Genomic DNA, 12,228 nt, shown 5'->3' with positions numbered 1-12,228 from the left:
TGCAGGCTGCTGCTGTGCTGGCCTGTTGGGGGCGCTGTAACTGTCCTCTTGTAATAGCAACCCCCACTTCCGTACCTACCGATTTAAGATGATTCTATAACGCAAAGAAGTTCACTATCAGATTTAAAAAGAACACCCCAACTTGTACGTCATCGTAAAGATCCCAGCTTGTGTCTGATCTGTTCTGGTCAGCAGTGCTGGTTTGGTTTCTGTGATTGCTTTTCTTGTGGAGTTTGTTTATGCCGGTCTGTTGGTATGTCTTGTGGAGTTACCCTCTGAGTGCTCTGCTCTACATGCTGTGTCATTGTGTTTATGCCGGTCTGTTGGTCTGCTGTCACTCCAGAGGTGGGCATGTGTCATCCTAGCCTGGTCCCAGATCTGTGTTCCTCTGCTCTTCCTATAGTCATCCTAGCCTGGTTCCAGATCTGTGTTCCTCTGCTCTTCATATAGTCATCCTAGCCTGGTCCCAGATCTGTGTTCCTCTGCTCTTCCTATAGTCATCCTAGCCTGGTCCCAGATCTGTGTTCCTCTGCTCTTCCTATAGTCATCCTAGCCTGGTTCCAGATCTGTGTTCCTCTGCTCTTCCTATAGTCATCCTAGCCTGGTTCCAGATCTGTGTTCTTCTGCTCTTCCTATAGTCATCCTTGCCTGGTTCCAGATCTGTGCTCCTCTGCTCTTCCTATAGTCATCCTAGCCTGGTCCCAGATCTGTGCTCCTCTGCTCTTCCTATAGTCATCCTAGCCTGGTCCCAGATCTGTGTTCCTCTGCTCTTCCTATAGTCATCCTAGCCTGGTCCCAGATCTGTGTTCCTCTGCTCTTCCTATAGTCATCCTAGCCTGGTCCCAGATCTGTGTTCTTCTGCTCTTCCTATAGTCATCCTAGCCTGGTTCCAGATCTGTGTTCCTCTGCTCTTCCTATAGTCATCCTAGCCTGGTCCCAGATCTGTGTTCCTCTGCTCTTCCTATAGTCATCCTAGCCTGGTTCCAGATCTGTGTTCCTCTGCTCTTCCTATAGTCATCCTAGCCTGGTCCCAGATCTGTGCTCCTCTGCTCTTCCTATAGTCATCCTAGCCTGGTCCCAGATCTGTGCTCCTCTGCTCTTCCTATAGTCATCCTAGCCTGGTCCCCGATCTGTGCTCCTCTACTCTGCCTGACTGAGTGAAATTACTTGATTATAGGAAGAGACACTGCAATGTATCATCATGTGACTTCTTCCCTCAATGGCCTGAAGGTTTCTGTTGTTCAGCATCATGTGACTTCTTCCCTCAATGGCCTGAAGGTTTCTGTTGTTCAGCATCATGTGACTTCATCCCTCAATGGCCTGAAGGTTTCTGTTGTTCAGCATCATGTGACTTCTTCCCTCAATGGCCTGAAGGTTTCTGTTGTTCAGCATCATGTGACTTCTTCCCTCAATGGCCTCAAGGTTTCTGTTGTTCAGCATCATGTGACTTCATCCCTCAATGGCCTGAAGGTTTCTGTTGTTCAGCATCATGTGACTTCTTCCCTCAATGGCCTGAAGGTTTCTGTTGTTCAGCATCATGTGACTTCATCCCTCAATGGCCTGAAGGTTTCTGTTGTTCAGCATCATGTGACTTCTTCCCTCAATGGCCTGAAGGTTTCTGTTGTTCAGCATCATGTGACTTCTTCCCTCAATGGCCTGAAGGTTTCTGTAGTTCAGCATCAATGTTGTCAGGATAAAGCCTGGTCATCATGTCTTATGCAACCTGTGTGTGTCGTTAGAACTTGTTACCGTTAAAGTCCTTTGGGTAAGGGTACATTTCTTGGCAAGTATGGTTTTAGTTGTGGAAATGTGGATAGGCAGACAGACATCAGTTACTTATCTGGGTCCCCACATCCCATATCACCAAACAAGGCTCCAGACGGTAGTACCTGCTTTTTAAACCATAACAGCTGCTTACTGCTCCCTGTTTTATCCATGCCTTGATGATGTTGATGATGATGATGATGACAATAGACTAGCACTAAACATGTACTTCCATTTCAAATTCCTCAAACTACTAGCCTGAGTACCAGTCTGTTTGTGCTATCACTCATTGTCATGCCAAGGACAGCGGTGGAGTTGTGAGTACATCAACAGATCGGGAACCAGGCTATAGAACTACTGTACCTGGTTGGTTGTAACAGAGCTCTCATTTCAATCCCAGTATTACACCACCTGTAAGCACAGCAGTCAGTGGTTGTGGAACTAAAGCAGGCATTGGTCCTACATTTAGTACATCTGTTATTGTGGTCTGTCAAATGGCATGTCCGTATATTGTGTTCTTCTGAAATCAACATCCTTTCCCCATTCCCATCCTCTCTCTGTTGTGACAGGCCGAGAACCAGTGACCGCTAACTGACTCCACCGTGGCTCCAGCTTCCTCCTGATCTGGCTGCTGAGATGACGTTGACAGGAATCCCACCCCCCTCCACCTCATACCCCCCCTCCCTATCCCCCCCTCCCTCCCTCTCTATCCCCCCTCCCTCCCTCTCTATCCCCCTCTCCACCCTCTCTCCCTCACTCACTCTCCCTATGTCCCCCCTTCCTCTGTGTCCCCCTCTCTCCCTCTATCCTCTCTCCCTCTATATCCCCCCTCCCCCTCTATCCTCTCTCTCTATATCCCTCTATCCTCCCTCTATATCCCTCTATCCTCTATATCCCTCCCTCTCTATCCCCCCTCCCTCACTCCCCCTCTATCCTCCCTCACTCCCCCTCTATCCTCCCTCACTCCCCCTATATCCCCTCTCTATCCTCCCTCACTCCCCCTATATCCCCTCTCTCTCTATATCCCCCCTCCTATTCCCCCCCCCCCCTCTAAAACACCAGCTATGACAGCCTCCGCTACCCCGTAGTGGAATGGAGTCACAATAATGCATCACCAGTGTGGTTGTTTTATTGTTTTAGCCTCACGTTGTCCATTCTATTTTGCTTTGCATCTAGGTTGAAAAGGCAGAGCTCTGAACTAGACCTGCTATGCGTTGCCAATCTGTAATGCTGTTCATGTGTTTTCAGAGGGCAAAATGAAATGTTATATTTTTTATAAGAAATGACTTGAAATGTCCTACCATGTCTGAGGACAGGAGTTGAGTGACATGTAATGTTTCCATGATGTACATACTGTACTTTTTAAGAAGTGGAAAAATATTTTTCATTGTACAAAAATGGAAACAGGCATTGTATTTGGTTTAAAAGACAAAACAAAATTTCATGACCAGTTTCTTTTGAATGAAATTGTCAAGTATACAATTCCTTTATGTAAAAGTGTAATCTAAGAATAAACTGGTTTTATCTAGTTTCCTTAAATACCCTTTGACTTTGTTTTAAGTTGAATTACTCTTGTATTGCTGGGCTACACAGCAACTAGCTTTTTAAAATGTCAACCATCAGACTACACTCAAGGGTTCACCTCCATGACCAAACTCCTTAGCAACAGAATCTGGGAAACACCTTGGCTTACCTTACCATGCATGCATCAGTGAATTCCAATGCTGTCTATTCCCATAAACCCTGCAATCTAGGACTGTATCGGGTTACAATGCTGTCTTTTCCCATAAGCCCTGCAATCTAGGACTGTATCGGGTTACATGCTGCCCAGAACTCAGTAGCAACTGGCCCTTTCTCTTACCCCTGTGTGGTGTTCATGTTTTTGTTGTTCGCAGGTCTGATGGGCCCACAACAATATTGGTTTAAAACAATACAGCCTTAACAATTTATGCAAAAATGCTTCGATCAGTTACAAGCAATATAAACAGAAATCAATTATAATCAAATCATGTTAATCTTGAACAAATATAAATGAAACAAAGTTTTCATCCCTATTGAAGTCTACATACAGTATATTATGGAAATGATAAATGAGCCCCATTGAACACTAATTAAGGCCGGTCTACACACCACATGAGGGACAGAGTTTTACTGTGTGTGTGTTGTCAATGTATTTATTGCACGTGATGTGTACTGTGTCTTCCTGTCCTTGGGTCCACACACATCGCAGTGCTTCTTGTTGCTACCGGCTGCAATCTAGAATGATAAACACTTTGTTCAGGAATTTTACTAACATCTCACTCACATATACAGTTACAGCAGGCCAAGGTAGGAGAGTCAGACACACACACATGCAACATCATCACACACTTTCTGTATTGGAGTTGTTGGTTCTGTGGGTCGTGCGGATGGGCCACCAGCATCCTCCTGAGACCTCATGATGGCTGCAGAAGCTGGGGTCCTTGGGATGTTTCCTCCTCTGGATTTGAGGTCTAACCAAGGCCTTGCCCAGCTCCTCGAGAAAGAGCTGTCTCCGGAGCTTCCCTCTGTTCCAATCTGGGTTCAAACGCGTTGTACGCCAAGGTGTTGAAGAATATCACAGATGGCCAGCGTAGGGTTCTTCTTTTGCAGCTGTAGCCAGTCACCAGCTTGTCTAAATAGTCCACATGTCCTTTTGAGGCATTGTAATCCATTATGAGTTCTGGTTTTTGATGTTCCTGGCCACAGATTCTCCCATCCCTATGCAGCGTACTCATGAGTACCACATTTTTGCCTCTAGGACACTTAGAGACGTGTCGACCGTGAACACAAACTTAGAGGAATTGATAGGCCTGTTCCGTGTATTCAACAGCTGAGGTGGGAGCTCTGGCTTGTTTTTTCATACCGTTCCTACCATCATCAACCTACGCTTGAGGAGCTCCTGTCCCAGCTTGTGTTTAGTAAAAAAGTTAGCGCATCTGATGGTGTGGCGACGGAGTCCCTGTGTTCCTCCTCCATCTGGATTCCCCATATACACTTGCAAGATCCACACATATGATGAACCAGCATCACAGGCAGCTCAGATCTTGATTCCATATTTAGTTGGTTTAGACAGTATGTACTGCCTGAAGGGGCAGCAGCCCCTAAATGGCATAAGCTGCTCATCAACAGTAACGTTGGTCCCAGGGTTGTAAACCAGGGGAAGGAGGTCCACCCACTTGTCCCACACTGATCTGATTGCAGCTAGCTTGTCTCTCTGCACTGACCTGATAGCAGCTAGCTTATCTCTCTGCACTGATCTGATTGCAGCTAGCTTGTCTCTCTTCACTGATCTGATTGCAGATAGCTTGTCTCTCTGCCGCCGAGCTGGTCTGGTGTCTCTCTGCCGCTGCTCTGGTGTCTCTCTGCCGCCGAGCTGGTCTGGTGTCTCGGTTATCGAAGCAGATAATCCTGGAAAGTTTATCAGAGACGTTGTTGCACAGAAAAGTTCTCTGCCAGTTTCTGCATCCCATAGGGATTCTGTGGATTCCCCATTGGATCTGAAAACACCAAGGAGAAGAACCCCAGAGTATGCATGTAAATGAGTTTGGTCCATCTCCTTCTACCTCTCTCCAACAACACACCTTCCCTCTAAATTAGTCCAGAATGATGGTGGTGTCTGGGATGAACAGTTCAGAAGAAAAATATGTCCTGCACATGACTAACCGCCATCTGCGTCGGCCCTGGTCGCATCCTTATTACATTGGCAGCCATGCGGGGGGGCTCATTCCTTGGGTAAGAAGACCATTCAATTTCTTTATCTTCCAAAAGTGTAAGATGCTTCTCTGCAAAAAATATTTCTAAGGCCCTCTGAGTAGATTATTTTTGCCATGATTGAGTGTGGTAAGGAGCTACACATGCAAAGTTATTTATTTGTTGTACCTGGCTAGGGTGGAGTGGGAAAATACTGTGTATCAATTTACAATGTATCAAAACATTTCTTGTAATAACATTGTGCAGGTTCCCACAAGACATTGTGTAGTTTCACACACTACAATGGGGAAAGAGTGAGACAGACAGGTTCTTGGTGCTATGTTGAAACAGCAGGCCCAGGGAGGAGGAAGAAAGAGTGAGACAGACAGGTTCTTGGTGTTATGTTGAAACAGCAGGCCCAGGGAGGAGGAAGACAGAGTGAAAGCACACAGCAAACCTTTGTTTCATTTGACTTGTTTTCACCCACCCACACACAATATAAATGTGTAAATGTACACTCCATGAATGTGTTATTTTACATGTTCTTCACAGAACATTAACCTAGGCCAATTCATCTATTTGTTGTAGCATTTATCATGGAGGGTGTCAACACCAGCTGACAATGCTTCATGAATGAACAAAGGTTCTGTCCCAGGTCAAAAGGCCCCATATTCCCTATAGACCAGGACAAAAGGACCCATATTCTCTATAGACCAGGTCAAATGGCCCCATATTCCCAAAAGACCAGGTCAAAAGGCCCCATATTCCCTATAGACCAGGACAAAAGGTGCCATATTCCCAAAAGACCAGGTCAAATGGCCCCATATTCCCTATAGACCAGGTCAAAAGGCCCCATATTCCCTATAGACCAGGTCAAAAGGCCCCATATTCCCTATAGGTCAGGTCAAAAGGCCCCATATTCCCTATAGACCAGGTCAAATGGCCCCATATTCCCTATAGACCAGGTCAAAAGGCCCCATATTACCTATAGACCAGGTCAAATGGCCCCATATTCCCTATAGACCAGGTCAAATGGCCCCATATTCCCTATAGGTCAAAAGGCCCCATATTCCCTATAGACCAGGTCAAAAGTTCCCATATTCCCTATAGACCAGGTCAAAAGGCCCCATACTCCCTATAGACCAGGTCAAAAGGCCCCATACTCCCTATAGACCAGGTCAAAAGGCCCCATACTCCCTATAGACCAGGTCAAAAGGCCCCATACTCCCTATAGACCAGGTCAAAAGGCCCCATACTCCCTATAGACCAGGTCAAAAGGCCCCATACTCCCTATAGACCAGGTCAAAGTTCCCATATTCCCTATAGACCAGGTCAAATGGCTCCATATTCCCTATAGACCAGGTGAAATGGCCCCATATTCCCTATAGGTCAAAAGGCCCCATATTCCCTATAGACCAGGTCAAAAGTTCCCATATTCCCTATAGACCAGGTCAAATGGCCCCATATTCCCTATAGACCAGGTCAAAAGGCCCCATATTCCCTATAGACCAGGTCAAATGGCCCCATACTCCCTATAGACCAGGTCAAATGGCCCCATATTCCCTATAGACCAGGTCAAATGGTCCCATATTCCCTATAGACCAGGTCAAAAGGCCCCATATTCCCTATAGACCAGGTCAAAAGGCCCCATATTCCCAATAGACCAGGTCAAATGGCCCCATACTCCCTATAGACCAGGTCAAATGGCCCCATATTCCATATAGGTCAAATGGCCCCATATTCCCTATAGGTGAAATGGCCCCATCTTCCCTATAGACCAGGTCAAAAGGCCCCATATTCCAAAAAGACCAGGTCAAATGGCCCCATATTCCCTATAGACCAGGTCAAAAGGCCCCATACTCCCTATAGACCAGGTCAAAAGGCCCCATACTCCCTATAGACCAGGTCAAAAGGCCCCATATTCCCTATAGACCAGGTCAAATGGCCCCATATTCCCTATAGACCAGGTCAAAGGGCCCCATACTCCCTATAGGTCAGGTCAAAAGGTCCCATATTCCTTATAGACCAGGTCAAATGGTCCCATATTCCTTATAGACCAGGTCAAATGGCCCCATACTCCCTATAGACCAGGTCAAATGGCCCCATACTCCCTATAGACCAGGTCAAAAGGCCCCATATTCCCTATAGACCAGGTCAAATGGCCCCATATTCCCTATAGGTCAAATGGCCCCATATTCCCTATAGACCAGGTCAAATGGCCCCATATTCCCTATAGACCAGGTCAAATGGCCCCATATTCCCTATAGACCAGGTCAAATGGCCCCATATTCCCTATAGACCAGGTCAAAAGTTCCCATATTCCCTATAGACCAGGTCAAATGGCCCCATATTCCCTATAGACCAGGTCAAATGGCCCCATATTCCCTATAGGTCAAAAGGCCCCATATTCCCTATAGACCAGGTCAAATGGCCCCATATTCCCTATAGACCAGGTCAAAAGGCCCCATACTCCCTATAGACCAGGTCAAATGGTCCCATATTCCCTATAGACCAGGTCAAAAATCCCCATATTCCCTATAGACCAGGTCAAAAGGCCCCATATTCCCTATAGGTCAAAAGGCCCCATATTCCCTATAGACCAGGTCAAATGGTCCCATATTCCCTATAGACCAGGTCAAATGGCCCCATATTCCCTATAGACCAGGTCAAATGGCCCCATATTCCCTATAGGTCAAAAGGCCCCATATTCCCTATAGACCAGGTCAAATGGCCCCATATTCCCTATAGACCAGGTCAAAAGGCCCCATACTCCCTATAGACCAGGTCAAATGGTCCCATATTCCCTATAGACCAGGTCAAAAGAACCCATATTCCCTATAGGTCAAAAAGCCCCATATTCCAAAAAGACCAGGTCAAATGGCCCCATATTCCCTATAGACCAGGTCAAATGGCCCCATATTCCCTATAGACCAGGTCAAAAGGCCCCATATTCCCTATAGACCAGGTCAAATGGCCCCATATTCCCTATAGACCAGGTCAAAAGGCCCCATATTCCCTATAGACCAGGTCAAATGGCCCCATATTCCCTATAGACCAGGTCAAATGGCCCCATACTCCCTATAGACCAGGTCAAAAGGCCCCATATTCCCTATAGACCAGGTCAAATGGACCCATATTCCCTATAGACCAGGTCAAATGGCCCCATACTCCCTATAGACCAGGTCAAATGGCCCCATACACCCTATAGACCAGGTCAAAAGGCCCCATATTCCCTATAGACCAGGTCAAATGGCCCCATATTCCCTATAGACCAGGTCAAATGGCCCCATACTCCCTATAGACCAGGTCAAAAGGCCCCATACTCCCTATAGACCAGGTCAAAAGGCCCCATACTCCCTATAGACCAGGTCAAAAGGCCCCATACTCCCTATAGACCAGGTCAAAAGGCCCCATATTCCCTATAGACCAGGTCAAATGGACCCATATTCCCTATAGACCAGGTGAAAGGGCCCCATACTCCCTATAGGTCAGGTCAAAAGGTCCCATATTCCTTATAGACCAGGTCAAATGGTCCCATATTCCTTATAGACCAGGTCAAATGGCCCCATACTCCCTATAGACCAGGTCAAATGGCCCCATACTCCCTATAGACCAGGTCAAAAGGCCCCATATTCCCTATAGACCAGGTCAAATGGCCCCATATTCCCTATAGGTCAAAAGTTCCCATATTCCCTATAGACCAGGTCAAATGGCCCCATATTCCCTATAGACCAGGTCAAATGGCCCCATATTCCCTATAGGTCAAAAGGCCCCATATTCCCTATAGACCAGGTCAAATGGCCCCATATTCCCTATAGACCAGGTCAAAAGGCCCCATACTCCCTATAGACCAGGTCAAAAGGCCCCATATTCCCTATAGACCAGGTCAAAAGGCCCCATATTCCCTATAGACCAGGTCAAAAGGCCCCATACTCCCTATAGACCAGGTCAAAAGGCCCCATACTCCCTATAGACCAGGTCAAATGGCCCCATACTCCCTAAAGACCAGGTCAAATGGCCTCATACTCCCTAAAGACCAGGTCAAATGGTCCCATATTCCCTATAGACCAGGTCAAAAATCCCCATATTCCCTATAGACCAGGTCAAAAGGCCCCATATTCCCAAAAGACCAGGTCAAATGGCCCCATATTCCCTATAGACCAGTTCAAAAGGCCCCATATTCCCTATAGACTAGGTCAAAAGGTCCCATATTCCTTATAGACCAGGTCAAATGGCCCCATATTCACTATAGACCAGGTCAAATGGCCCCAAATTCCCTATAGACCAGGTCAAATGGCCCCATACTCCCTAAATACCAGGTCAAATGGCCCCATACTCCCTATAGACCAGGTCAAATGGTCCCATATTCCCTATAGACCAGGTCAAAAATCCCCATATTCCCTATAGACCAGGTCAAAAATCCTCATATTCCCTATAGACCAGGTCAAAAGGCCCCATATTCCCTATAGACCAGGTCAAATGGCCCCATATTCCCTATAGACCAAGTCAAATGGCCCCATACTCCCTAAAGACCAGGTCAAATGGCCACATACTCCCTAAAGACCAGGTCAAATGGCCCCATATTCCCTATAGACCAGGTCAAATGGTCCCATATTCCCAAAAGACCAGGTCAAATGGCCCCATATTCCCTATAGACCAGGTCAAAAGGCCCCATATTCCCTATAGACTAGGTCAAAAGGTCCCATATTCCTTATAGACCAGGTCAAAAGGCCCCATATTCCCTATAAACCAGGTCAAAAGGCCCCATACTCCCTATAGACCAGGTCAAAAGGCCCCATATTCCCTATAGACCAGGTCAAATGGCCCCATATTCCCTATAGACCAGGTCAAATGGCCCCATATTCCCTATAGACCAGGTCAAATGGCCCCATATTCCCTATAGACCAGGTCAAATGGCCCCATATTCCCTATAGACCAGGTCAAATGGCCCCATATTCCCTATAGACCAGGTCAAATGGCCCCATATTCCCTATAGACCAGGTCAAATGGCCCCATATTCCCTATAGACCAGGTCAAATGGCCCCATATTCCCTAAAAGTCAAAAGGCCCCATATTCCCTATAGACCAGGTCAAATGGCCCCATATTCCCTATAGACCAGGTCAAATGGCCCCATATTCCCTATAGACCAGGTCAAATGGCCCCATATTCCCTAAAAGTCAAAAGGCCCCATAATCCCTATGGACCAGGTCAAAAGGCCCCATATTCCCAAAAGACCAGGTCAAATGGCCCCATATTCCCTATAGACCAGGTCAAAAGGTCCCATATTCCTTATAGACCAGGTCAAAAGGCCCCATATTCCCTATAGACCAGGTCAAATGGCCCCATATTCCCTATAGGTCAAATGGCCCCATATTCCCTATAGACCAGGTCAAATGGCCCCATATTCCCTATAGACCAGGTCAAATGGCCCCATATTCCCTATAGACTAGGTCAAATGGCCCCATATTCCCTATAGGTCAAATGGCACCATATTCCCTATAGACCAGGTCAAAAGTTCCCATATTCCCTATAGACCAGGTCAAATGGCCCCATATTCCCTATAGACCAGGTCAAAAGGTCCCATATTCCCTATAGACCAGGTCAAATGGCCCCATATTCCCTATAGACCAGGTCAAATGGCCCCATATTCCATATAGGTCAAATGGCCCCATATTCCCTATAGGTGAAATGGCCCCATCTTCCCTATAGACCAGGTCAAAAGGCCCCATATTCCAAAAAGACCAGGTCAAATGGCCCCATATTCCCTATAGACCAGGTCAAAAGGCCCCATACTCCCTATAGACCAGGTCAAAAGGCCCCATATTCCCTATAGACCAGGTCAAAAGGCCCCATACTCCCTATAGACCAGGTCAAAAGGCCCCATACTCCCTATAGACCAGGTCAAAAGGCCCCATATTCCCTATAGACCAGGTCAAATGGACCCATATTCCCTATAGACCAGGTGAAAGGGCCCCATACTCCCTATAGGTCAGGTCAAAAGGTCCCATATTCCTTATAGACCAGGTCAAATGGTCCCATATTCCTTATAGACCAGGTCAAATGGCCCCATACTCCCTATAGACCAGGTCAAATGGCCCCATACTCCCTATAGACCAGGTCAAAAGGCCCCATATTCCCTATAGACCAGGTCAAATGGCCCCATATTCCCTATAGGTCAAATGAACCCATATTCCCTATAGACCAGGTCAAATGGCCCCATATTCCCTATAGACCAGGTCAAATGGCCCCATATTCCCTATAGACCAGGTCAAAAGTTCCCATAATCCCTATAGACCAGGTCAAATGGCCCCATATTCCCTATAGACCAGGTCAAATGGCCCCATATTCCCTATAGGTCAAAAGGCCCCATATTCCCTATAGACCAGGTCAAATGGCCCCATATTCCCTATAGACCAGGTCAAATTTTTTATTTTTTTTATTTTTTTATTTCACCTTTATTTAACCAGGTAGGCTAGTTGAGAACAAGTTCTCATTTGCAACTGCGACCTGGCCAAGATAAAGCATAGCAGTGTGAACAGACAACACAGAGTTACACATGGAGTAAACAATAAACAAGTCAATAACATGGTAGAAAAAAAAAGAAAAAAAGAGAATCTATATACAATGTGTGCAAAAGGCATGAGGTAGGCAATAAATCGAATAATTACAATTTAGCAGATTAACACTGGAGTGATAAATCATCAGATGATCATGTGCAAGAAGAGATACTGGTGTGCAAAAGAGCAGAAAAG

The 12,228-nt window shown here is 46.4% G+C and overlaps 1 protein-coding gene across 1 annotated transcript in view; it reads left to right on the top strand.

Annotated features, from left to right (window-relative positions):
* The window catches only part of ptpn2b (protein tyrosine phosphatase non-receptor type 2b), a 35,192-nt gene extending 31,889 nt beyond the window's left edge, over positions 1 to 3,303 (top strand). The window contains exon 10 of the mRNA XM_071373494.1: positions 2,334 to 3,303. Coding sequence (XP_071229595.1) covers positions 2,334 to 2,355 — 22 coding nt within the window. The 3' untranslated portion in view covers positions 2,356 to 3,303. The remainder of the gene's footprint in view (positions 1 to 2,333) is intronic.
* Positions 3,304 to 12,228: the final 8,925 nt, after the last annotated feature.

The sequence above is a fragment of the Salvelinus alpinus genome, chromosome 29, assembly GCF_045679555.1.
Source record: "Salvelinus alpinus chromosome 29, SLU_Salpinus.1, whole genome shotgun sequence".
NCBI lineage: Eukaryota > Metazoa > Chordata > Actinopteri > Salmoniformes > Salmonidae > Salvelinus > Salvelinus alpinus.
The sequence above is the reverse complement of the archived record's forward strand: the minus strand, read 5'-3'. Positions and strand labels throughout refer to the sequence as shown.